Source organism: Carya illinoinensis, chromosome 4 (genome assembly GCF_018687715.1).
Source record: "Carya illinoinensis cultivar Pawnee chromosome 4, C.illinoinensisPawnee_v1, whole genome shotgun sequence".
NCBI classification, from domain to species: domain Eukaryota; kingdom Viridiplantae; phylum Streptophyta; class Magnoliopsida; order Fagales; family Juglandaceae; genus Carya; species Carya illinoinensis.
Genome location: NC_056755.1, coordinates 31283266 through 31311114, shown reverse-complemented (window position 1 = coordinate 31311114; position 27849 = coordinate 31283266). Strand labels below are relative to the sequence as shown.

Below are 27849 nucleotides of genomic sequence, written 5' to 3'. Positions count from 1 at the left end.
TGAGGTGATGTTCTTCTTTGGTGCAACCAGACTCCCAATCAAAGTCCCCCTCTAAATCCCTTACAACCACTCCTATCCCCATTCTTCCCCTTGCTCTATCAAACCCTGCATCAAAATTTGCCTTGTAACAAGGCCATACAGGAGGTTTCCAAAACTGTCTAGAGTCACTTGTATGATTTTCAGGTGTTATCTCAGGGACTACTGTCAACACCTCCCTATACACTAAGTGATCAGCTTGTGCCATAATGATAACTGTATTTGAAGACTGAAATTTACCATTGAAAACCAGACCATTCCTCCTTAACCAAAGATTATGTAAAACTATAGAAGCCAGCTCTAGTTCTTCATATTTTAGTTTTGTCTCCATCTCCTCCCACAGGGACTGAAAGTCATGGTATTTTCTCCTACATTTCCTGAAAACAGAAATCCCTCCCCACACATCTGCTGCTACAGGGCATTCCTAGCATACATGCACCACTATTTCAGGTTCTCTCAAGCAAACAGGGCAGGTATTATCTTCTATTATATTTTTCCTGTAAAGGTTATCTCTAGTTGGGAGGATCTTGTTTGCGCACTTCCATAACAATATTTTAACTTTACCTGGTACCTTTAGACCCCAGATTTTTTTCCACTGGCCATTAACAGACCCACTAAAAGATGTGTCACCTTCTTTTATTTTCTATAGTGTAGATTCCAGCACATATGCACTTTTAACTGAAAAATTTCCTCTAGCTGAAGCTGTCCATATTCTTCTGTCATTGGCTCCTCTACTGCTCAAAGGAATTGTCATGATCACACGTGCTTCCTCTTCTTTGAATACAACAGCAACCACCTCTTCTTTCCATGATTTTGTTTCTTCATCAATCAGCACTTAAACTTTGGTTTCTGCATCAAAGGTATTTATAGGGGTCTGAACCTGGAAAATCAGTGGACAAGGTAGCCACTTATCTTTCCAGATGTTGATGCTCTTTCCATTCCCCACCCTCCAGACCATACCTTCCTTTATCAGTCCTACGTTGGCCCATAAACTTCTCCACACATAAGAGGGTGAGCCTCTTAGTTTAGCTTCCACTAGGTCACTGTGCTGAAAATACTTTTGCTTGAAAATCTGAAAAACTAACAAATTCGGTTCCTTCAAGAACCTCTACAACTGTTTAGCCAGAAGTGCTTTATTGAAATAGCCGAGGTCCCTAAAACCTAAGCCCCCTTGATTTTTAATAGAACCCAAAAACTTCCATGTCTTCCAGTGGATGCCTCTCCCTTCTCGTTTGTTATTCCACCAGAATTTGGCTAATAAAGCTTCAATCTCCTTTAGCAACAGATTTGGTAGCTTAAAGACACTCATGGCATATGCGAGTATTGCCTGAAGTACACTTTTGATCAAGACTTCCTTGCCTGCTGTTGATAGGAACCTTGTATTCCAGCTGTTTATTTTCTTCCATATCTTATCCGTAAGGCCTCTAAAAGAGTTGTATCTTGATCTTCCAACCACTGTAGGTAGGCCCAAATACTTATTATAGTCATTGCACCTCAAGCCATTAACCTGTTGTAAGATGAAGTCCCTTGCTTCCCCTCTTGTGTTGGAACTGAAAAAGACACTGGTTTTTTCTTTATTTAAAGTCTGACCTGAAGCTTTTTCGTATTGGACCAGTATGTCATGGATTATGTACCATTCCACTAACTTTGTCCTGCAGAAGATCACACAATCATCTGCAAAGAGGAGATGATTAATTCTAATACCCCCTTGCTACAGCCACTCCCCTAATCTGTCCTCTACTTTCAGCTTGATGAAGCAAGGCACTAAGTCCTTCCACACATATTAAGAACAGATAAGGTGATAAAGGGTCACCTTATCTTAGACCTCTTGATGGAATAATAGTCTCTCCCGGGGTTCCATTTATGATTATTGAATATGAGACAGTTTTAACACACATCATCAGTAAATCTGTCCATTTCTGTCCAAAACCCAATCTTAGTAACACAGCCTCAAGAAAATCTCACTCCACCCTATCGTAGGCTTTTGACATATCTAGTTTTATTGCCATGGATCATTCTCTTCCTTTCTATTTTGTCTGCATTGTATGAAGAACCTCATAAGCCACTATAATATTGTCTGTTATCAACCTTCTGGGAATGAATGCACTTTGATTCCCCGAGATCACCTTATCTAGCATACCTTTCATTCTGTTTGCTAAAACCTTAGAGATGAGCTTGTAGACCACATTGTAAAGAGAAATTGGCCTAAAATCATGTACTGAGACAGGTGAGCTGGACTTTGGGATTAAAGCCAGATGTGTGTGGTTTAAGTCCCTTGGTAAGCTACCTGATTTGAAGAAGTCCAAGACTGCTTTTGAAATCTCAGGACCCACTACCTCCCAATGTTCTTGAAAAAACCCTGCACTGAAACCATCAGGGCCTGGAGACTTGAAAGGAGACATCTGTTTGAGGGCTACCTCCACTTCCCTTGCTGTAAATTCCCTGTCCAACCCTTGTTTCATAACACCTGTTACTCTTGATTCTAGTCCCTGAATACTTTGCTCAATACAAGCTGAACTAGGATGTGTCGACTTGTAAATTGCTGTGAAATTATCCTTGAAACCTGCAGCTATATCTTCCTTTTTACTCAATCCTATCCCTTCCCTATCTCTTATTTTTATGATGTTGTTCTTCTTCCTTCTCTGATTGACACAAGCATGATAGAATTTTATATTTCTATCTCCCACAATCAGCCAATGCCTCTTCGCCCTTTGTCTTCATCTTGTGTCTTCTTGTTCCAACAAAAAATCAAGCTCTTACTGTATACTTTTTTGTTCATTCATAGTTCTGGAATCTGCACGGCTTTGCAAGTCACCCAATCGCTGAGTCTTTTCCTTTATGGCTCTGTTTCTATCTCTAACCATATTTTTGCTCCAATTCTGAAGCCGCTTCCTTGTTCTATCCAGCTTATTTAAGATCCTGATCAAACCAGTTTCTCCTCCACTACTACCATGCCAAGCTGCCACTACTGTCTCACTACACCCCTCTTCCTTACTCCAATTGGCTTCATATTTAAAAGGAAATTGGTATCTAGATATTGAACACCTCTCAAAACTATAAGAAAGTAGTATTGAGCTGTAGTCAGAGATAGCTGGAAGTGTTTCCACTGAAACCTTTGAGTAATTTACTTTCCATCTCGGGTTAGCTAGAACTTTGTCCAATCTTTCTTTGGCGAATGACTCATCTTCATGATGGTTGTACCACGTGAACTTGTTTCTTTTCCACCCTAAATCAAACAGGTAATAAAAAAAGACTCATAAGTTAATACGTGAAATGAAGCTTTTGAATAGATAGCCGAATACTAAAAAGTGACGTATTTAAAAATTTTAGCTAAATGATTGCTTGATCTTTATATTTGTTTTCATACCTTATAATGAGCCTTGGACATGATGAAATTATTGAGCTAGACCCAATTAACCTCGTGCTCGCACTACTTTATAGTTGGGCTTAGCCCACTTGACAGAATCCAATTAAAGATTGTCCAGGTCGTGTAAAATTGAAGAAGCACCTTCAAAGATATATAATGCTCATATCTAGTCACCGCTTGGAGTGGGTGATGGAGTAATCACCATCAATCTGACTTCTGCTCAATGGTGGTGGTGGTCGTATTTCGCCGAACTTCGGTTGGCATTGGTTGGTAATTTCTTTTTTTATTTTTTTATAAACTCGTGGTTTGAAAATGTGTGGGTGCTTATCAAGAAAACATTGATACCATTAGGAGTAATAGTTTGTATTTGTAAGTTGTGTTCATATTATATCAAATAATGATAAATATTAGACCACATGAGTCAACTTCAATACAATTTGGCCTTTAATTGAAAAATCTTAATATGTCTCGTATATATAACAGATTATATGACACGACTTATATAACTCATTTAATAATAAATTTTTATTGGGTCAACCTAAATATGATCCATTTAACTCGTATCAACCGATTTAAACTATTTCAACTCATTTAACTTGTGTCATATAAATAGATTAAACTGATTTGTATATTTATTTTTTATCCAATTAATAAAATTTCATATATATAAAACAATGATAACTATATAAATCATTCATAATTACAATTGGATTCATGATAAAATATTTTATGGTCGATATCCAAACTAATAATATATAAGAAAATTAATATTTACATAAAATAGAATTATAGATCAAAGGTTTGACTTTTTCCTATTACTAATTTTATTAAATTAGAGTAAGAGGAAAAATAAAGGAAAATATTGTAGAGGAAAAAAAGATGAAGTGATATAGACCTTTAAAACTTCAAATTTATTAACGTTTATTGATATGATTTTTAAAACTATTTAACATAAAAATAAATCCCATAGCTGATCTAAGAATAAACTCTACTTTTCAAAAAGAATAAACTCTACTTAGGAAAAGGTTTATATGTAGTCAAATGTACATCTCTCGGATAATGGCCGACTTATCTGAACTTGTATGCTTTTAGCTTTACTCTACAGGTGAAGTGCCATAAAGTCAGCTCGTTGGAATGAATGCTGAAGAGATGCCATTGGTTGGTCAATTGACCTTTGTTTCCTTTATTTTGAAGTTAAAAAGAGGAAATAGAAATTATATAAATTAATTATATAAAAATAAATTTATAAACTGATATAATTTTATGAGATTTGTTAAATTTATTTTAGAATAAAATTAATTTTATAATATGATATATTAGATTAAATTATGTTTATAAATTTATTTTATATAACTATATTATGTTTAAAGTATTTTTCAAATCGATTACCGTGGGAGTTTAAGGAGTACACCCGTTAAAATCCTTTTCGGCGGTTGAAGTAATGATGAAGTTATGCGTTAAAAAAGACAATTTACATCCGACTGAGCCCACGACCAGCGATTACTATGATTGCATAATGTGACACAATTATGACCATCTAACTTAAAACTTACATAATAATGTAAAGCTTCTTGATCTTTGGCATGATCCAAGTGCAAGCTATTATTCTTTGCCCACCTCTAAACATGACATAGAGTCCAGCTGAAAATGTATAATAATTAAAAAAATCTTATATTATAATTTTATATTTCAGTCATGAAATAATTAAATAAAAATAAACTTACAAATTAATATGACTTGATGCGATATTTTAAATTATAAAGTTATTATTATTGTAATATAGATTTAACAAATTACATGAAATCACGTCAATTTATAAATTTATTTTTGTATAATTTATTTGTATCTTTTCTAATTCTCTTCATAATTAATATATAATATTTCACCTCTCCGTTCATCGTCCTTTTTTAATATATATATTTATATATATGTGTATGTGTGTGTATATCACTTTTGAAAGCTAAATAATCTATTGCTTTATCGGCATCATCAACGTCTACTTTGCCTTCAATATTCGCTTCACCTAATTAATCTTTTAGCCTTGAACCATTGTAGCATTTGCAAGAAAATTCTCATAATCTTTTCAAAGGAAAGATCGCTTTCCTCTATTCACGGATCCCACCATTTTCTTCCTAGATCGGCCTTCAATTTTCATTCCTTACAATGAATTGGTCCGAAAACCCTACACGCCGAATTAGTGATCATGACCACCATCGACGTACAGCAAATATATTGCACTCCGACAAAGTACCCACTCCATAATGCATGCATGGGTGCCTCTTCATCATTATTTTACTCGTCTACAAAGGCTTTCACTTTCTCTTAGCGCATGCATGCAACCCAACCTTTGGAGTGCTTTAGAATGGTTGTTGGGTGACTCTTCTTTTTAATCACTATTACAAGAAAATTGTTTATTTATTTGTTATCAGTTATTTTTTATGAAAATAATTATTTTTTATTGAAATAAGTCTATTTTCATAAAAAAGAGTCATTTTTATTGCAAATAATTCGTCTATTATATTAAGAGTTTTGTTACGTACAAGCAAATTCGCGTACTAATCTGCGTACTAATACTGTTATATTCATATTCAAAATTTAAATGAAAAAATCTAGTTCTAAGTACAACTGTGTACTAAGATGTGCACCAATCTAATATGATTGGTCCAAAAGTAAATTTTATTGAAATAGTGCTAATTTAAATTTTAAATATAAAGAAATCAATATTGATATGTGGATTAGTGTGTAACTTTATTTATACGTAATAAAACTCAATTTAAATTCATATTATTTTTATTAAAATCTGACTTTTTGATTAATCATATTAGTAAGTGCACATATTAATCAGCATAATTACTTATAACCAAATTTTTACTTGTAGTAATGTATGTTTGGAGACGAGGGTTATTTGTTTGTAGTCTTTACGTACAGGTCGTGTTCCTTTGACAGATCCGCCGCCTGTACGTGTATATTTGAGGTTGTATTACATGGTTTCATATGAGGTACTGAGCTGTATTATTCAGTGAATGGCTTTGTGATTGGTCTGTGTGTCATCTAATTGGCCTTGGGGAGGTCTAGGTGTCTTTATTTTCTGTACTGTTTGTCCATTTTTTCTAAGAAAAATAGTCAGAACTTAGCTTTTAACTTTCTAATGGAATATTATCCTCCGCGTTTTCCAATATTACTGTTATGCCTAATTCTTATCATATAGTTGTTCATTGCGTCAATCTTCTTCTTGTTTTTAATAGGAACAATATCACAACTGCTTTGAATGCCGGAAATAATTGGATAAGAAAAAATTATAAATTATATTTTCAAGCGGGTGTATATAACATATCTAATAAAGTATTTATATGATATAATTTAATTTAAAATTATATAAATTAATTTTAAGATTTGAATTTTTAAAAATTAAAAGTTTGAAAGTAAAATAACTAATTGGATAAATATACTGAATTTGTCTTGATCTTGAATATGGATGAAGGAATTTGATTTCCTATAACATCCATGATTACAGGATATAACTAAATATGGATTTTTTATTAATTTATTTTTTTAAAGAGACTATATAATATTTATACAATCATAATTATAAATATTATTTTTTATAACTAAAAGATTTGCTACAACTACAGGAAAAGGCTACCGAAGGTGGCCACCAAGCAGGCATTTTTTTATTAATTTTTTATATCTTTAAATATATATTTTTTAAAATTTACAATATCAATTAAAAATAATTTTTTAATCACAAAATTTAATAAAAGAGAGAGAGAATCGGTGGCCGCCATCGTGACTTTTCTACGTGGATAAAGCATTATCCATAACCAAATGATGATTTGTTGAAAGCTTTAGACGTACGTGTTTTATGAACCCTCTTCTTAGAGATAAATATTGAATGACATTATAATACTTTTATTTGAGATATTTGAGATTTTCTTTTGTTCCGCAAAAATCCTTTAAGCGAATTATTATATGATTCATTCTTGACACTAATAACAAAAATATTTTTTTTAGTAAAATAATTAAAAGTCAAATAATGATATTTTTTTATTTTTTATTTTATCATTTTTAATCATATAAGTTGATTTCATGTATTTTAAAGAGAAATGATATTTATAATAGTAAGTAGGTAAATATCGTGTAATTATTTTAAAAAAAGTAAATAAATACTTGATTTATATTAAAAAATTTAAATTTTTAATAAAAATTTTATATGTATTCACTTTTACGTACTCTTTATATATTTTACTGATGTAATTAATTGTATTATTTTTAATATAAAATAATTATTTTAACTAATCATGTGATAGAATGTACTGTCATGGGCTGAAGTCACGAGAGATGGCTGAAGAATGCAATGAAGGTTTGGGTAGCAGCGTGAAGTCTGAAAAGGGCATGACAGTTAAATTGATTGATGATGGAACGCATTGTTTAAATAAGTGGGTGTTGGTGCGAGTAGCGTCGTTCGGTTAAATAGCACGTCGCTGTTTTAGTAGTCTGTGTGGTAATAGTTTTAGTTAGTTGATAAAACGTAACGTTTTGTAATCCATTTTTTTCTAACTTGTAAGAATATGTTACTAAGGAAGTCTAGAAAATAATGAAAATGTATCAAAAAATTTATACAGAAATTTAGTTTTCTCTTATTTCATTTCTCTTCTTCTTCACAATGTTTGAAGAATGACTATCTTAATAGAGTCTGTAAATTAAGTCCGTAATATGTGTAAAGAGTATATAAAAATAATTATATATAATATAATTTATTTTTTAATAATAGATTTCTAATCTTACTATTATTTAAAGTGTTTGTATAATATTTATATATTTTATGATTATGACTAATATTATTAATTAATAAAATATAACAAATTAAGTTATGTGGTTAGAATCACAAAACTAAAAATAAAAAATTATATTATGGCAAGCATGTTTTAAAAAATATGTGACCCCACTCAGTTCTGTTGTTATGTACAATGATGTTAGGCATCAACGTGGGTCCATTCCTGCAACAACAAACACCAGTAGAAAGTGTAAAAGGAAAAAACAAGAACAAAAAGAAAAAGAAAAAGAAAAAAAAGACTGTGTCGTCATCGTCGGCCAAAGAGGTCAAGACCAATCCCCACCTCCGAAAAGAATCCCCAGAATAACACGTGGCATTGACCAAGCCTAAGAGACTATACCGTACCAAACTCTTAGCCACGTGTGAATATGAGACGCAGGGAGCAGCCGGGCTCGGTGAGAATAGTCACACCCAAGACATCTCCTTCCCTCTTCTCTTTCGCGGATCTTTTCCGGAGGCAGAGCTTTGTTATGGCCGCTTCCTGAGCTGCTGCTTCTTCTTCTCCTCCTCCTCTGTCCCTCTGGATATCTTGAAATATCGGTCATTCAAAGGTTAGCTAGGTTTGGAGTCTGTTTCCGTTTCTCTTCCGTTATATCTCTCGTTGTTCTGCGTTTCATTCTATTTGTTTCTAAACGATTCTTTCGTCTAGGAACACAGATACTAAAGTCTCTTTCTTTTTGCTTGATTTCGTGCTTGGGGTGACGTTCTTTTCGTAGGTTTTTATTTTACCTCTGCTTATTTACTTCTGTGTTTTGATTGTATTCATTAAGTTCTGAAATATTCTTTTTGTTTTTGCCTTTTGATTTGTGCGAGTTTGTGTAACTGTCAGAGTTGGATTGAAGGAAAACGACCTGATGGAACATTTAAAATCTTGTGCTCAAGATTGCTTCTTGATCACTAGCTTAATTAGTTTTTGAACCTTTTTACTCATCAAAAAGAAGAAAATGATTTCCTGGGCGATTTCTACTGGTCCTATCTTATTGCGCAAAAGCAGAAAAAAAGTATTTCCTTTCAACTGTTGTGAAATGCTTCAGGAGTAGAATTAAGAATTGCTGTTCTTTTATTGTCTTTTCTTTTTTATGCTCTATGTTCTGAAAACGAGTACAGTTTACAAATTGCCTGAGAATTTCGGTAACATGGAAATCTTATGCTTTGGGTTATTACCATCCATTGTCTATTGCTAAACAAACTATTTGAGTTCTGGGTTTAAGCTATAATTGTAAGATGTTCCATATCTTTGTGTTTTTGCAGAGATTTGTATTCTGATTTAGCCAGCGATTTGTCATAATTTTGGGTCTCTCTAACTTGGATTGTTGTGTGTATGGCAGGACGGGGACTTTGAGGATGGCCAATAACGAAGAGACAGGTAACCCACGTTGGAGTGCTTCATTCTTCATGCAGACAACGGAAGATGTTGCGAGAGCTGTTGCTGCTGCAGCTGCTGCAGCCACTGCTAATCGTTCCCAACGTCCATCTGCGGTATTTTCATCTAAAGAGGATGACGGCGGTAGCCCAATTCAAAAAATGCAGCGTCAAGTTACTAGAGTGCTAAAAGGATTCTCGCAACCTCCCGAAGTCAAAAGTGCAAGTTACAATCCAGAAATTCTGACTAGCCAAAAGCGTCAATGGGCAAGCTTTCAGTCACAATACTTGGTATGCTATTTTGAATTTTCGGTTACTGGACTGGATGCTCATGCTAGAAATTGGCCTCAACGGAGGAAATACTGAAAGCTCTTTGAGTTTTATGTAGACAGTCCATTCTGTCTCTTTCATTCAGTTTTTTTTTTTTTTTTTTTTTTTTTTTTTTTTTTTATATATATATATATATAAATTTAATAGAGGATAATTGTAAGGTAAGGTGAACTTTTATCACAGTGCATTTATTGTAGTGTTTCTATAACATTTATCTTCTTCAAGCGTGCAGGGTCATAAGTCTTTAATGGAACCAACAAGGCTTTTTGAGAGCATGGTAGTTGTAGGGCTTCATCCTAACTGTGATATCCAAGCACTTTATAGGCAATTCATTGCCAGGAAGCATAAAGGTTCTGGAAGACTGCGAAGTGCACTAAGTTGTCAGAATCAATCACGTGTGGAACCTAATCTCGAGCCTCAGGTAGGCCTTATTTTTATCAAAATGTTGAATTCATTGGCCTTTGGATGTTTGTTTGAGCATTTGATATGAATATATGATTCTTTGCTTTTCTGTTTTCAGGTGTTGTTTGCCTACCCTTCAGAAAAGGAGGTGCCTCTCAAATACAAAGATCTTCTTTCATTTTGCTTGCCTGGAGGCATGGAGGTTGGGTGTATTCTTGATGGGTCCCATTTTATATATATTATATTCACATGACTTCTAGTTAGTTGGCTGTTGTGGATTTGAAAATTTTAACTATTGTGAAGTTTATTGAGTTGCCAAATCACTGAAACAAGACAAACCCTGAAAGTTTGAAACTTGAGTGAAGTTGATAACTTCCATTTCTCTCCCCTTTAATTTTGGACCCTGTGCATTGAAAAATACCCAGGTGGATTAGGAATGAAACTTCATATGACTGAAGCCTTCAAATGCCCTGTTTATTTCCCTTTTTAATTGGATCACATCCTCCAATTGTAATTCTTTTTGTACCTTAGTTATCAAAATAATTCTTTTTGTTCCTCGATGGATTTTTATGACAGCTTTAAATGCTAACATTTTGAGTCACCCATGTTCGCTGCCTGTTTACCAAGGACGGTCTCTTCAATTATTCCTTTCTAAAAGGAGCTATTATCCATTAAAAAAAATCCAAAAATTTAATGGAAACTTTTCCAATTCTCTCGAGAATTGCAACAAAAGATAAAAAAGTAATAATTAGAAACTCTCGGTAGTTTGCATATGCTTTTAGCTGGAGTTGTTTTTATCTTCACGGACAGTGTGGCCATCTGTGGAATGTCACAAATCCAACAGTGAAGTGCAAGCATAACTGATTGTAGCCAAGTGATACTTCTATCCCTTCAGTGAGAGGAGGACTTTGTCTCGGTAAGGAGGGATAATTGCTAGCCTATTATCACTCCACATAAAACTGGAAAAAACAAAGAAAAGAAAAGGGTGGTTTTAACTCATTGCCAGTAATAAGATATGTGTAAAATTTAACCAGTACACTTGTGAAGTTTGTGTAGGAATAGAAAATTTTATCACAACAGATACTTTCTACTTTTAAAGAAGTTAAATATCTGAACTTTTATGTACTTGACCGGCCTGAGAGTCTAGCCTTTCGTTTTCTTTCTTCTTTCTTATGCTTTAGTACCCCTAGTATATTTTTCTATTCCTTTGTTTTTTCTTTTTTCTTTTTTTTTTCTTTTTTTTTTTAAACCCTAAAGTAGATGTGAGCAAATGTATGCGTTTCTAAAACTTGGAGGTATGTGGTTTCAGGTTCATGCCATTGAGAGAACTCCTTCCATGAGTGAGTTGAATGAAATTTTGGTTGGGCAGGTAATTTGATGCATTACTACCTATTTTATCATCAGAAGAGTTTTTTTTTATCAGCTAGTTTTGGTTATGGTACTTACTTGCACCTGTTAATGTTTTCATCAATTTTTTTTTCTTACCAATCAAAAATGTGATTTGTGTTTACCAAATTGGGTGCATTTTCTTTTCAAAATTGTAGTATTAATAACCTCCAGCAATGATGAACAACTGATCCTCTAGTTCCTTGTTTATGTTGCAGGAACACCTTAAACAAACTGATCTCTCCTTTGTATTCCGGTTACAGGTGAGCTAATGAATGCTATGTCTTGTTGGCCTTGTTTTCTTGCATTAGTATCATTTGGCCTTTCAATAAAATGAATTCTAAACCTTTGTTACCATGTGAAATCTTTTGTTTGGCCTATTAATTTTTTTTTATATATATTTTTTATTTTTATTTTATCAGTAATTTTATTAATTTTACTTCCTTCTCACAGGCAAGTAAAAATGTTAGCCAAGTTCTCCACATTAGGAACATTTCCCACCTAAACCATTTCTGACTCTGATAAGTTTACTTGCAACCCAAAAACGGCTTCAAAGCATAGCAGAAGAGCCCTTAACAGAGACATTCTGTCTTCAAGAATTTGTTTGCCTTTAACAAAGGCATTTTGGGGCTTTGATATGATCTTCTCCATCATCACACTCAATCTATTTGCCAAGACTTTGGAGAGTATTATGTACATCCAACTTTTACATGATAGGGTGATAATCTTTTACCTCAACAACACCCTATTTCTTAGGAATGAGAGTAATGAGGGTTGCATTGAGGCTTTTTTTGAACCTTTCATATTCGGAGAATCCATCCCCGTAACATTATCCTTGATCACTCCCCAGCAAGTTTGAAAAAAGGCCATAATGAACACCCATTGGGGCCTGGAGCTTTGTTACCTGCCATGTTCTTTACCACTATTCGTATCTCTGTCTCCTGAAAAGGCCTCTCAAGCCCTTCAACTTCTTGTTTGATCAATATATTCGAATGCAAGACCATCAAGCTTCGGTTCCATGAAAACTATCCAGACAATAAATGCTCATAATAGTCAACAGTGTGTTGCATGATTGTCGGAAGGTTTGAAGTTGCCACTCCGTCTACCATCATTGTCTCGATGACATTGTTCCCTCCATGCGAGTTCACCATGTGGTGAAAACAATTTTGTATACTTATCAACCATAGAGTCCTTGACTTTATGGTTCTTTCTATTGAGATGACTTTCTTGCTATTTTAGATCAGAAGGTTGATCTTCATGTAGGGGCTGTGTTTTCTATTTCATGGTCTAGAACTCTACCTTGGAACATTTTTTTGACTACCTTAGGCCCTGTTTGGATAATGAAAGTGTTTCATCTCATCATTACAACTTTCCAAGATTCCCGCACAAAATATAAATAATAATTCAACTTTTTCAATTCCCAAAACAATAATTATAATAAAAAATAATATTCTAACAATATTTTATTCAACTCTCATCTCAACTCACTATCCAAACGACACCTTAGTGTTTTCACTTTGTATAGTGTAGTAATCAAGTTGGGTTCCTTGATTATACAACTACCCACTAAGTTATTTTTGAGTCTAGCTTATCAAGCTGAGTATCGTAGTTTCTTTATTCAAGCCATAGCCATTGGACCATCTTCCAGTACCGCACTCATGCAGAATCCCAATTAAGTGCAGAACCCTTTCCTTTCATGATTTTCCACACCTACTCTTTATTTGTGCTTAAACTTAAACTTGCAAAAATCTTTGTTTATTTATTTATTTATAGTGAACTTTGTTAGTTCTACTCTATAATCAACCTAAAAACTTGGCTAGTATTGTAAATAGTATCTCAGAATCACCCTATATATAAGTTTTTTTTTTTTTTTTTTTTTTTTTCAATCCGTTAATTAATTTTATCTAAGAAATGATCTATCTATTAGTACTGAATGAATATGAGTTCTGAAACATCTGTAAAGGTTCTAAAGGAGCTACAATCCATTTCAGAGAAATGATGTTATCATGGAGGAGCATTAAATTTAAATTATAGAATAGTGATAGGTCTCATTTGTGTTTATGCTAAGATCTTGTGTGCTCAAATAAAAGGACAAATGCTGCAATCCTTATAGGATTTGACATTCGGACACAGATTTTCTTAGTGTAACAAACTGCTAGGCTCATGGAGCTTGAGTATCTGTACATCTTTTGAAAACTTTAATCTTATTATTACCAAGGGAATATGTTTAAATAGTCCCGTCATTAAATGCACTAACTTTTTAGTTTTTATTGGCTCTGACCGATACATTTAATGAATACTCTTCTTTTTTGTTTTCTCTCTGGTACATACATACCTATTCAAATATTTTTTCATAGGTTGCTGATGATTCAACCATGTACGGATGCTGTGTGCTGGTTGAAGAACCAGTCCAAAAACCCTCTGGATTACTTTCCATGATTTCAGATAAACAACCTTCTGGTCCTTCTTTGAGCCGTCATATTTTGACCACACGGAGATGTTATTGCATTCTCTCGAGGTTTCCCTTTTTCCAATTGCATTTTGGTGTATTGAATAGGTATGTTAGTATTTATATTTGAGTGACTTACTTTTGGTTTTTTTATAATTAAAATAAAATTTTATTGAAACAAAGAGACACTCGTTGCCCTTTTGGTTTTTCTTTTTTGTAAGTAAATCAAGATTTTATTAACAATGCAAAAGACGTGGCCTGATTAAAAATAAAAAAAGAAACAAAATATCATGGAAGCATAGAAGCTACCCAAAGTAACAAAATATTGAAATAGAAAGTTTTAAACTCCTCTATTTTCCGCTTTCGATCCTCAGAAGTTTTATCATTGCTTTCCTTCCAAATATACCGCACTAGATAAATAGGGACTAGCTTCCACACTTGCAATTTGTTGGCTGCTATATAACCCCTCCAATTGGCAAAGAGATCTACATCCTTCTGGCATAACCCAAGTCAATCCAACTTGACTAAATGATTATTCCACAAAGTATTGGCAATTCTACAATGGAGGAAGGTGGTTAACAGATTCTCCACCTTTTCCGCATATACAACACCATTATGTCACAATGATATGGTGTTTACTTAGGTTGGCATGGTGAGAATCTTCCCTAAGAAGACCATTCAGGACAAAAAGCTGCTCTTAGAGGTGCCTTACTCTGCCATATATTCCTCCAAGGGAAAGGATTACACGTCGAGGTATAAGGACCATATACAAAAATTGGACAATGAACTTTACTTTCTTGGTAGGGGCCCAAGAAATTTTATTTGCAACTCCAAGACTTTGTCTAGAAGAGTATAAGAGATTTAAGAACTCTGTAAAGGCATCAACCTCCCAAAAGGTGGGAGTTATCATACGAGCAAAGGGTAATGGGTGTTAGAATGTTGGGCTGCAAGAAGAATTGTGTATATGCATGTATGCATATGTTAAATGTAATAATAGATGTTTGACGTGCGTGTTATATATCTAAGTTCTTGTAAGTAAATTGATAGAAAGAAAAGCCTGATTAGCATATGTTGCTTTAGGCAGTTCACAATGGGTTTCTTAATTGAGGTGGAATTGCATATGATCTTTGATATCGAGGGGCTTTAAATGGTACAAGTTTCAACGGAGTCCACACCCTAGTACACAATTTGCATACCAACAAACTCTACTCTAAGAGAGAATGGAAAGGGATAAGAAAAGAATAAAAATCAAATTCTGAACTTAAAGCATCTATAAGTTGAAGCTTTGTATTTACTATCAATGGCAAAGTGAAACGTTTTATCTTTCATGCCATTCCATCTTTACATCTGTTGTTTTTCTCCTGTAGCATATTGACAGAAGAAAGGTTAGAACGGTTAACACAAGGTATTCTTCTAAATTTGGAGTCCCCTGAGGATTGTTGGAGGACAGAAAGATTGGAAGAAAATGTAGGTACAGATTCAGATGGTGTATCACTGAATCATAGAGATGAAGAGAACATGATGGACAGAATGCCTGAAATTTCCAAATTAAGTATAGGAGAGTGTAAACGTGAAGAAGTTACAGCTAATGGCAGTCATGAAGAGCATCAAATGCTCAATGGGGATTTTTGCCTGTCGAAGAAAGGTATCAATGATAATGTATTCAATTCTCTGGATCCTGATTCTGAGACTGTGACAGCCAAAAGAGAATCTAGTGATACAAATTGTGAAGATTGTGATATGAATGCTAATGATTGCTTGGGAAACAAGAAAGTAGTAGAAAGGTGTCCACCAAATGCTGTTCTGCCACTCTTGCCGTATTGTCAGTGCGAGAGCTCTGAATCTTCCTCCAGGTATATATCTTATTCACTACATTATGTGAGAGGGACAATAGCATGTTCTGGAAACATGTTTTCTTTCCTCCGTTTAGTGGACAGAAAGTATAAAAACTGATATTTTCTACTGGCACCTGCAAAAATTTATAATCTTTTATATATCTTTTACCTTAATGCGTGTACTTAATTATAATCTGTACTGGCTGAAGGTATTTTGTATATAGAGAGGAATGAAGGTAGAAATACTCTGATGATTAGTGATCTGATTTCTAAAAAATGTAGGTAAAAAACACTATATTTGTTAAAAATTACAAAAAATGGAGTAAAAACGTTTTCATATGTGTTGAAGGTTTTTTTTCTTATATGGAGACAGAAATGTCGAATGTAATAATATTTGATTGTTTGTGGTGTCATTAGAACGTGCTCTTGTATAGCTTCTTATGAATACCATCTATATATATATTGTTTTATGCAGTTTTCAAGGTTCTCCTAGTGAAGAGAGAAATTTTAGAAGTGATGTTGATGATACAGAGACAGAAGAGGTGTCATTCTCTGGCCAGGAAGCTCCCAGTGACGTCATTGATATTCTTGAATGGGCTAAGGTTCAATCAAGTCATATTTTAGACATGCCTATTTACATGTTTTAAAGCTGTCTGCCTCATAATTTGTACCCTTGACTCCTATTGACAATTGCATTTCCCAGGCCAACAACAATGGATCATTAAAGATTATTTGTGAATATTATCGGTTACATTGCCCTGGCAAGGGTTCAACAGTTAGGTTTCATCCTTTGGAGCACCTGCACCCTTTGGAGTTTTATAGACCAGATGAAATAGTTTTACATTTTGCTGGCTCAACTATTGATTTGAGATCACGCAGCATGAGTCTCGGCTTTGCTGAGGTAGATTCTGATGATAACTTTGTAGGAAGATCAATTAACCTAACTGTTCCATGTGTGGTGGATTATAAATTACTCTCCACTTGCGCCCCCCCAACCCCCCCCCCCCCCCCCAAACAACAACCAAAAAGAGCTTGGCATGGTAGGTCAATGACATCTTATTGTTGGTTATTATCAGGCACACAGTGCACTCTTGGCAGAGGAGGAAGCAACTGCATTATCTGTATGGGCTGTTGCATGCATATGTGGCTCCTTACGCCTTGAGAATGTAAGTTGATACCTAGTTTGTATCCAGCTTCGTATTTGATTAATAATGCTCCCAAATTAATAGCTCTTCATTTGCTGTTTATTCATTTTATGGATTGATTTATGTGATGTTTACTGGACTCTCTTTTGTGTTGTTAGCAGCTTGGCTATTGGTAATGCCCTACTCATCTTTTAAGAATAACTTACCTTTGGATTTCTTCATCACTTTCTAAAGAGGATGTATATCTGTGTGTGTGTGTAGAATTGACATTCATATGGGTAATAAGTAAAAACTTATATGAATAATCAAGCATAAAAGCCTTGTGCACAAATTTTGGTCTCAGTTCCAATGTCGGCACATCTGATGGTATCCTCTGTCTATAACATAAATTTGTTCTGATCAGGGCAACTATGTGGTTGCTTCCACCATCGTACGTTGAATCTATTGAAATTTGAATGTAAACAGTACTTAGTTCCTTGTCTTAGATGCTTGCATAATGGCTGAAACATGGTTGATTCTCTTTCTAATTTACAGGTATTAACATTGTTTGCGGGAGCCCTACTGGAGAGGCAGATTGTGGTGGTTTGTTCCAATCTGGTATGTAATTTGTCTCATGTCAAGTTTATGATGGTCTGAGGAAGATGCATATTTCACTGCCCAACCCTTGAACTTCTATTTGAATCATTTATATTTTTTCATTTCTTAAGATTGTATTGGATTTGATTTTTTTTATGTACAGGGAATCCTATCTGCTTGTGTATTGTCCATTATCCCTCTCATCCGTCCCTACCAGTGGCAAAGCCTGCTAATGCCGGTATAGAATGTTGCTCTGGCCTTTGAAATTTTAGTGAACTTTTATTTTTAGCGTTAGTCTGAACTATTCTGTGTATTAATCACGTGCATAAACATCCAGGTTTTACCAAATGACATGCTGGACTTTTTGGATGCACCTGTCCCTTATATTGTGAGTGCAAACGAACTGTGATTTTAATGTCTCTTTTGACAGTTATCTTTTCAGAATAAATTAAGAAATGGGGGCCTATCGACTATAAATGGATTCAACATTTCCATTTTACAATTGCATAATGTTGGAGGATTTCAGGGTTCTTATGATGGAGATGATTCAGATGAATTTGTGGCTTCCAGCCCTGGACATCTTCATTATTTTCCTACTATGTGCCGTTTCATCCATCTTATTCATCACTAAAAGTTATTTTCCTATGAAGGTTGGTGTGAAGAACAAAACCAATGAAGTACAGTCGAAGTTGACTAATGCCATTCTGGTTGATATTAACAAGAACCAGGTTTGTACTTTTTTTTCCAGATATTTTATTTGCATACCTGTCTTGGACATGATAAATAGAATGATTGACTGATGTATTATCCTAGTTTGTTTGCCCTCATTCACTTTTATTACCTTAAAAAAATGGTCATTAATTGTAGCTATTTTAGAAGTTATTGTTAAGATTTTCCCCTTGATAGAAGCTGTAATACTGTAAATTGAATTGAGAATAAGAAGGTGGTGGATGGGATCCCAAATTGCTTGGAGAAAGAAGTTGGTGTCCTTTATAATGTTTCAAAGAGCTTCAATTGTAACCTTGACTAATCCTTTTAGAGTATTGGCCCAAATGTGGCTTGGGCTTTCCATGGGTTTATACAAAATGGCATTAGAGCCAAACTAGAAGAAGTCTGGGACTTGAGCCATGCCACCTATGGCTTGGCGAGGATCTCAGGGATTTAAGGGGGTAGAGTGTAATATCTCGGATTGGATTGTGTATAGGAAGGTGGTGAATGGGATCTCGCATTACTTGAGAGGGCGAAATTCTTATCCTTTATAATGATTTCAAGGAGCTCCAATCGTAACCTTGGCTATTCCTTTTGTAGTATAGGCCCAAATGGGGCTTCGGCCATCCTTGGATTCTTACAGAAGCTTTTGCTAAAAAAAGATTTTAGGTTTTAAATAATTCTTCCTTAGATGGTTCAGCCTGGAGATAACAATTTGGTTATGATATTCCGTATCAAAGTTTTACATTTGGGAGATTTTGCTATCATCCATGATAAACATTGGTTATGAAACCCTAGGGGCTGGTTCAAGTGCTAAGGGCCTTGTTCTTAGTTTTATGCTCCCTCCAAGTTTAAGGTTTGAACCCTTGGGTGTAGACAATTTTTAGGGACCACATCCCATCGTGAAAATTGAATGTTTACCTGATCCGTGACATGGCGATGCATTACATGGGTTCAGGGTTTAACTAGGTAAAAGACATGTTGCTTTGCACAGTTTCTAAGATTCCTCTTCATAAAAAAAAGCATTGGTTAAGACTTGGAAAGCATTCTTTTGGGTCTCACAGGGTTGAGGCTCATGGATAGACTTAGGTCTTGTTTGGTTACAAAGATGAGATGAGGTGAGATGAGAAATTTGTGAATAGTAATATGATAGTTTGTGAATAGTAATGAGATAGTTTGTAAATAGTGGTGAAATGGATTGAGTTAAAATTTTTTATGGAGTTTTGGGAAAGGAAAGAGAAAAGGCTGAATAAAAATATTATAAAGTTAAAATATTGTTAGAATATAATTTTTTTAACATTGTTTTTGTTTTGGGATTTGAAAAAGTTAAATTGTTTTTTGTGTTTTGTTTGGAAGTTCGGGAAAGTTCTAACGATTAGGTAATGATTAGATGAAAAAGTTGAAAAGTTGAAATTGAAAAGTGTTTGGATTTGAATGGTGTTTAGACGTTGAGGTGAGATAGATTAAGACATTTGTGAAACGAAACAGAGCCTTAAGAAATAGAGTACTGCTACATCCACAAATGAATCACACAAAAACAATCCCATAAACTGATGTGACTTATCTAATCTGTTAGATCTGTTTTACAATAAAAATAATTTTACAATCTGACGAACCACATTAAGCCACTTTAGTTTGTGGGATTACTTTTGTATAATTCCTTTGTGGCTAGAGTGTTTCTCTAAGAAAAATGATTTGCATAGTTTCCAAGATTCCTTGTCATAAAAAAAGCATTGAACACTTGGAAAGCATTCTTTAGGGTCTCACAAGGTTGAGGCCCATGGATTTGATATCTATGGCATGGATAGATTTAAGAACAATGATTTGTGCAAGCCCAGAGCATGCAATTCCTTTGAAAAAAAGTGGGTCAAATCTGAAAAAAAATCCACTTTTTATGGTGGGTCCCACCTTTTGTTTTCCAAAGAGCTTGCAAGCCCTGGGCTTGTATAGAGCATTACTTGAGATTTGATTGTCAAATGGTTTGATGGGTGAGCAGTGTTGATAAAAGCGCACTTAGGTGCCAAGGCCAAAGTGCTTTGCTTACCAAAAGCGAAGCATTTGTACGAAAGAATGCTTTAAGCATTTTTTTTTAAGGCCTTTTGTGTGAGCAGAAAAGCGCATTTTTGTATATTTTGATTCAACAATGCACCATGTACTTTTTTTTATTTATCAAAAAAGAAATTATGATTTTTTTTTTTTGAGTGGATATCAAGTATCATATGTGTATATGAAGTAAATCACAATATAATTATATAAAATTTTATGTTCATGTAAAGCATGGCCACCCACGTGGGTGCCCTAGTTTTGGCCATTAAATGATGGCCGTTCCATTTTTTTTTTTTAAGTTTAAATAAAAAAATCTGTTTTTATTTATAATTATGTTTTAGAAGAACGAACTTAATTATTTTAAAAAATAAAAATTGACACATGACAATCTATGAAGCTACTAAGTGTTTTCAATTAACTTAGATGGATGACAAAATTAACAAAGGGCCTCTCTTTAATTAACTCATACCACATGGGGTTATTTCTTAAAAGAATTACAGGATCTTAAACCTAAGTATCCCATTGCATTAGGGTTTTGACCAAAACTTTCTAAATTTATGTAATTAGGTGACTACTTGATTTTCATGTTGCATTGCTGTAATAAATATAGTTAATAGGCTAAATATATTGCCATCTTGCTTTTTAAACCGTTTTTATTTTATTTTTTGTTATTATCCATTAATTTTAACATATGCGCTTTACTTTAATTAGGCGTGCACTTGTGCTTTGTGCTTTGCACTTTGTGCCTAGTCTCTAGACAGCATTTGCACTAAGAGCGCCTAGCCCTTTTGCCGACACTCTGGGTCAGTACCCATGAATGCTTATGGAAGGCTCTTTAATCTTGGCCATCAAATGTAAAGCCCCAAGTCAAGCTTAAGTGCATACTTTTCTTTTGCATCATTTAATTTCTATACCACTTTTGATGATGCTCTTTTGCTACTTATGAAGCTGTTTTGTATGATTTCATTTTGTGACATTTTGTAAATTGTATATTTATTTGGACCTCATAGATTAAACTTCGTAGCCAAGTTACTTGTCATAAAAAAAACAAAACTTTGTGGCCGACTTATTAAATACTTATTTATTGCATGTGCATTAGGTGAAGTCATCGTCAATACCTCAACTGCCACAACAAAAGGAGTTACTTTCCTCCTTAAGTCCTTATTACGCAAAGCTTGTTGGAGAAAGTTATTTGGGGAAGAAACGGCCTGTTTATGAATGTACAGACGTGCAGGTACGCTCTTCTTCCTGATCTATTTTGTCACCATTATCCTTCCCTTGCAGCCTCTGCCACCTCGGTCAAATATTCTTTTTCTCAGTGTTTGCAAGTTTTCAGAGTTATTGATGATGAATACCAGGCTAGCAGGAAGCCCTTGTTCATAATCTTCTAGAGTGGTTTCCTCTGTATTAGAAGGAACATATTGTTGGAACTGAGCAACGCTGAATTGTATTGTGTTGATTTTTTTAACCTTATAGTATAATTCTTAAGAAAGATTGGATCGGTAGTGGTTTTTTTTTTTTTTTCCTTCAGAATTTGAGTCACTGGAAGTCTAGTTGTGTAGTAAATTTTTTTTTTTTTTTTTTTTTTTTTTTTTTTTTATATATAAAAAACAACTAACTAAGCCATAAAGCCATAAAACTGTAAATGTAACAATTTGATACATCATAAAACCCCAGGAGAAACCAAAGGGCATACATTTTTCCTAAAAGAATTCCGAATATCTCATGTGATAAACATTCATTTCATTCTTCATTAGGTCAATATCTCTGGTAATTCTAGCTTGCGGACTTCTACATTGTCAAAAGCAATTAGTTTTGAAGTCTTGGTAGCCCACACATACTGTGTCTAGGTTGTGCACCAGTCCTACATCTTGTAGCCTGCAAGGGGAGCTGCTCTTTGGATATATGCATCTTGGTGGACCAAACCTTCTTAGTGTCCTTTGGTGTGGTCTGCAAAGTTCACTTTCATAATGTATCATATAGTAGGTGCATAAAAAAAGGCTTACAAGAAAGAATTATTATTACAGCATATAACCTGAAAATCTTTCGTAAGAAAAATTTAACATTTATTTTAAAAGGGCATGATCATACTTCTTACCTGGTTTCCAAAAGTTACAAAATCCACACTTCCTTAGCAACCTAAAGAAAGCATTCGTAGTCATCACCATTTACTTCTACTTTCGCACCTTTTTATCCACTTGACATATGTTGAAGTCCTGTACATGCTTTTTTACATTTAGGGTCAAATTTGATTTCTTTGTTTGACAGTTGTCTTCTTAAAAGAATAAAACTCTTTTTCATGGATGGTCATATTACATATTTAAGTTGACCTGTTTCTCAATGTGGTATGCACTATGTATTGTGTTTAAGCTTTCTAGTGTGCTAAACATAATTGCCTTAGGGTTTTATTCAGAAGATGGCAGCAGCTAGGGTAAAGTGAAGATTTGATCTTCTCGTGGGGCTAGGGTTTTATTTTGTCGAAGGGAAGCTCACGTAGGGGTGCTGGATGTGTTCTCATGGCTGGCCGCAGTTTAAGATTGGTTTCTAGGCTGTTGTTTAATTCTAAAAATAAACTCACGAAGGAAATTTGGCTGTAGGTAGTTCTTGACAGTTGGCAGCTTTAGATGAGTTTTAGGTTCCAAAACTATTTTAAAAAGCACTAGAATTTTTTGCAGATCTGGGAGTCCTCAGCCTCCTAGGCTCATGCTTTTCTGAACCAGATCTGGTTTTTATTCAGAAGGACTTCAAGCTAATTTAAACTTCTCCTATGCACAGCGAAAGCTCCTTTTTAAACTATCATTTCTCCTACTTTTAATCATAAAACAGGTTTAATAAATCAAATGAACCAATGTACAAACTAACAGAAATTTTCAGACATCTAAATCAGAATATATTTGCTAAAAATTGAATCGAATCAGAATTTAGTTTCCCAAGAAGGAAGCTTGATATTTTTGGGTACGACAAGTTGACGAACATTCTTGTATTTGGGAAAGTTGATTCTGCAGTTTCTTTCTTGTTTCAAGTGCCTCATTTTGGTTTCCCCATAGCTTCAGACTGTTCCCATTAATAATAATAGACTGGATTGGTGAGATTGTGCTTGCTAGTGTTTCTTTCTTCTTTTGGGCACTGGCCACAACGTGTGATGTTGGTTGCAAATGTAGAAGGAAAGAGTGCAGCATCCCGTGACAAAGCTCACAGAATGCCAGCCAGTGGTCATTGTCATTACTCCATTCACCATTTGATTATTCTTCTATGAAATAATCTCTGGTTTTGAGTGTGGAACTTAGGCTTTAGTGCCTTTTTCTTTAGACTGGCTTCTTATCTTCATTGACCATTTCTGTTTGGTAGGAACAATTATTAAGCCTGGGCAAACAATTAATACCACCAAGGAAGGAAGTGATTTTTTTCTTGTCAAATATCAATGATGTTCAATTTGTCATGTTCTTTCCTCTTTGAGATTGTCTTTGTAATGATATGGCAACTATAATTACAGTGCTATGTTCACTGCTGTTTTCTTGTATTTGAATGCAGGCTGAAGCAGCCAAGGGTTTCCTAGTGGTGCTAAGGTCTTACTTGGACTGTCTTTGCTCGAAGCTCCGTTCACACACAATTACAAATGTACAGTCAAATGATGATAAGGTTTGTATTTAGTCCCAATTGAAATGTTAGGAGATCTTGATTTGAATTCTTTCTAATAGTTGGGTGGCATCGAGTAAACGTCTATTCTTTTGTTTCTGTTATAGTCTCTATATTATTGGAAGAAACAATTTGCACCATGAAATTGTGATGATTATGACCTCTTAAGAAGCACTGACCATGTTCTCTTAAAAGGGAATCAGGCATTTAAGTGATACATACAAGTAGTACAAAAATAAACAGGGTAAGAATTCCAAATTTATGCAGTAGTATGCTGTAAAAGTCAGCGCAGGGATTGGAACACTGATCCATGCCCCTGTTCTTGAAGCAAATTCATGCTTTCTATCTTCAACTTGATACCATTGCTTGGATGCATTTGAAAGCCTTGAGATTATTAACAAATAACAGAAGAAAAATCCTGCAATTCATGAAATATATCTAGGGGATCACCTGAAGGGGCAAAAGCTAGTTTCTGCCAGGCGGGATAAGATTTCTTTTCTCAGGGAACTGCACATTTGTGTTGGTATTCAGGGAAATTGAGAAAAATAAGTATATGGGTGCATTTGCTACATCTTTGTGCCAGAACAGTTGAGGACTTTGGGAACAATGAGCAGAAGGAGGGGTGGAGATGCATTAATGCTACCACTAACAAAGCATACGTGTGGCCTGATGTAATGATAAAAACATAATTTTTCTCAATGATGAGCTTTTTATCTCATCCATGTATGAATGAGATCAAAGTTAATTTACATATTAAAAGAACAGTCACTAAACATATTGGATGGCGAGTGATGGACAATTGGAAGAGTGCAAACATAGATGCCCAATGTGTGATGATTTCACCTGTCATTTTGAATGGCAAATAGTCACTTGATAAAATTGACTTGTTTTGGCAAGCTATAAAAGCATATTGCTGGAGATCTGACACAACTTCCTTATACTTCATCATAGGTATCGTTGCTTTTGAAGGAGAGTTTCATCGATTCATTCTCTAACCGTGATCGACCATTTATGAAGGTGTGTTTCCTTGTCATCCAACAATGTTTACACTAGTTTGTTGAAGCCAATTTTAGTGCTCACTGACTATTTGAGGAATTAGCTTGCTAACTGAATTAATCAGAGATATTCTTTTTTATCTTTGCCACGCTTGAGCATCATGGTATTTATTTTTTCTGCATATGAATGTGTCAAAGGAAAAAGGTAGGCTATTCTCTAAGAAAGAGCCAATGGCATTTAAGATGAATGAGACTTCCACCCCCTAAAAGAATGGGATGGTAATTTAAGTCATGGGTTCTAGTCGCATGGAGTGCACAAGTTATTTGCTAATTAAGAGAAGATCTTAAAGACTTATTGACCACGTCTTTTCCACCTAGGGCCCAAGCATCAATTTACCACCATGATATTGGTTTATCTTTATTCATGAATTAGTTTTGAAGGTCATTATGGGAAAAAAGCCAAATTACTTGACTCGAGTTGAACTGTAGACAACCACTATTTTGCATTACCTTTTTGCACCTTATTCTAATCCTCTCTTAATGTCCTGTACAGTGGAAAGTACTAAGAAATCATATTAACTTGTTTATTCCACTTTCTGTTATCATACCAAGCAGCATTTTGTGGACACGCAACTCTTCTCTGTACATACAGATCTTGTTCTTTCTTTATTCCAGAAAGAATAGTGCTTCCATGCAAGATTGGCCTGAAGTTTGTATGGTGTCATTCTACATTGAACGTAAGTTCAATTTGTGTAATTATCCAATCATAGAATTACGTAATTTTCCAAATATCGTATGAGTAAATTTTGCCCGGTTTTGAATGCGGCTGTAATTTATTCGTCATATTTCATCTCCAGCCCTCTCTCCTTCAATGTATACTGAATATGTAAAGTCCTGATTCGGGATTATTATGCCACGATAGCTCAGCCTTTGTAGACAGGAGTTAGAACTGCGGGTATAGGAAGAAAGGTGTTCTGCATCCCATCTGAATTGTGAATACCACCAATACATTTTATCAATAGCAATTCATTGCACTTTTCTGATACTTTTCCATCACCATAATAGTCGAGACTGCGGAAATGCAACTCTATTGGAATTACAAGATTATCTCTCCATATTTAACCAGCGTACTCTATGGACGTGGTCAGCCAGTGCAAACCAGTAACAATCACTGCCTTTTGGGATATAGAAACTAATGTTGAGTTCAGATTTTAGCATCAAATCCAGTTTTGAGAATTTCTTTGTATGAACTTAATAGAAGGGCACCAGGTAAGGTTGAATGTGATTGAAAGTAGAACAGAAATCTCAAAAATGTCATCTTTGTATGAACTGAACCTTTGAATGAAATCTGGTGTATGCAGGAAAATATTGCATAGTCAGATGTTATGTACATATATGATCAGTTTTCTCTGCAGTATATATAAATGCAAGTTCCGGTACAAGTTCCTTGGCAAACACCATACTGAATGGACTGCAACTGGTCTCCCTGGACACCGTAAATTTTTGTGTCAGTTCTCTAGTGTTGTGGACCACCATTACCTCCAATTTTGCTTGACCTTGTTAAAACCGTGCTCTCTTTAGTCTTCGCAACTGGCAAACATGGGGGGGCTCTCGACCACCTGGCTTTGGATTGTAAGAAAAGTGAAGGGAATTCGGCCCCATGACTTTTCTTCTGACCAGATGTTTTTCTCTGATTAATGAAGAGCCAAAGCACGCACCCCATGATACGACCATGTAGTCCACCGCATGCAAATTATTGAGGCAGGAAGTTCCCAGACCCACCCCTCCCCCCCCCCCCCCCCCCCCCCCCAGTTGAGAATTTTGAGGACAACTAAGCCCTTAAGGTAAGCCTATCACGACGTGCTTTTGAATTCTGCTAGGGTTGGCTGGGCAGGCCCACAAATCTGAGACATCCATGCGAATCTGTCCGGCCTCCAAGCTCACAGGCGAATTTCTCGCTCGCTATCCTAAGCGAACATGCTCTCTTTAAACAATCGAAAAAATAAATAAAAAATTCAACGTAAAATATTATAAATAAGTTAATTTTTTAAATTTATAAAATAAAAATAAAATAACTCTACAGTTTCTCCTTCCTACCCGTCCTCTATAAAATAAGTGTTTTTTGTCCGTAGACCGAACTTTAGAGAGAGAAATTCTGCCCTCTCCCTCTAATTACTTTGTCTCCATTTTTCTCTCATTTTTGCTTTTTTCTCCCTCCATTTTCTATCATTTGCCGCTCTCCACCCATCATCTAAGATTCATCTTCATACACGATCCCCAACAATAGAACCGCCTCCATTTGCACGACCACGGCTGGCCGCTACGACCTCCTTATTACCGGTGCATGAGAACCAAGCATAGTCCCATTGTGGTGCAATCAATGCCTCCTTTGTATTTTCTACGTACTTGTCAATCTCCGACTAAGTTTTGGGCCTCTTTCTTATTTTCTTAGCACTTTTCCTCCTCAATTTTCCTCATTTTTGTTCAAAAGAAAAAACTCTAGATCTGTTGTCCTCCATTCCCCCACCATTGACACACACCCCCTCGCTGACTTGGGAGTATATCGCTCTATCATCCCCTACCACCAGCCCAGAAATATACTCAACAAGTGGAGCCCAGCACACGAACTACCCAACGCACCGGCGCTTCTCAAGCTTTTCCTCCATCTCCGAGAAAGACTTCTGTTCTCTCTTTTATCCAAAGTAGAGATGAGATTTTACTTGTAATTTTGAGGATCTGGAC

General features: G+C 35.0%; 2 protein-coding genes across 5 annotated transcripts; one reads left to right on the top strand and one right to left on the bottom strand.

The window, feature by feature from the left end:
- Nucleotides 1-1144: 1144 nt before the first annotated feature.
- On the bottom strand, nt 1145-8782 carry LOC122306409. Its single transcript, XM_043118836.1, has 5 exons — nt 8578-8782; nt 2898-3262; nt 2177-2678; nt 1741-1807; nt 1145-1688 (listed from the first exon to the last, which is right to left on the bottom strand). The coding sequence occupies exons 1-5, from the start codon at nt 8780-8782 to the stop codon at nt 1145-1147; spliced, it is 1683 nt and encodes a 560-aa protein (XP_042974770.1).
- On the top strand, nt 8628-26501 carry LOC122307858. 4 transcript variants are annotated; one of them, XR_006241843.1, is made up of 20 exons: nt 8630-8788; nt 9566-9890; nt 10162-10350; nt 10450-10533; nt 11641-11700; nt 11936-11980; nt 14075-14274; nt 15534-16019; nt 16477-16603; nt 16705-16902; nt 17078-17167; nt 17681-17743; nt 17886-17960; nt 18060-18110; nt 18373-18450; nt 21576-21710; nt 24008-24115; nt 25064-25129; nt 25723-25844; nt 25965-26501. XR_006241843.1 is itself a non-coding variant. In XM_043120967.1 (19 exons), exons 2-19 carry the CDS (start codon nt 9582-9584, stop codon nt 25789-25791), a joined length of 2433 nt encoding a protein of 810 aa, XP_042976901.1. In that variant the 5' UTR covers nt 8630-8788; nt 9566-9581; the 3' UTR covers nt 25792-26501. The 4 variants fall into 4 exon arrangements, 3 of the variants coding, with proteins under 3 accessions (XP_042976902.1, XP_042976901.1, XP_042976903.1); XM_043120967.1 differs by having other exon boundaries at nt 25723-26501; XM_043120969.1 differs by lacking the exon at nt 8630-8788 and having other exon boundaries at nt 9755-9890; nt 10155-10350; nt 25723-26501.
- Nucleotides 26502-27849: the final 1348 nt, after the last annotated feature.

Coding starts and splice junctions, on each gene's coding strand:
- LOC122306409 (XM_043118836.1), bottom strand. CDS start 8,782: ATGACCGATATTTCAAGATATCCAGAGGGACAGAGGAGGAGGAGAAGA. Junction 3,263..8,577: donor GTGGCTAAGAGTTTGGTACG/GTATAGTCTCTT, acceptor TGTTTGATTTAG/GGTGGAAAAGAAACAAGTTC. Junction 1,808..2,176: donor TTTAGCAAACAGAATGAAAG/GTATGCTAGATA, acceptor TATGTGTGGAAG/GACTTAGTGCCTTGCTTCAT.
- LOC122307858 (XM_043120967.1), top strand. CDS start 9,582: ATGGCCAATAACGAAGAGACAGGTAACCCACGTTGGAGTGCTTCATTC. Junction 11,981..14,074: donor CCTTTGTATTCCGGTTACAG/GTGAGCTAATGA, acceptor ATTTTTTCATAG/GTTGCTGATGATTCAACCAT. Junction 25,130..25,722: donor GTGATCGACCATTTATGAAG/GTGTGTTTCCTT, acceptor CATACCAAGCAG/CATTTTGTGGACACGCAACT.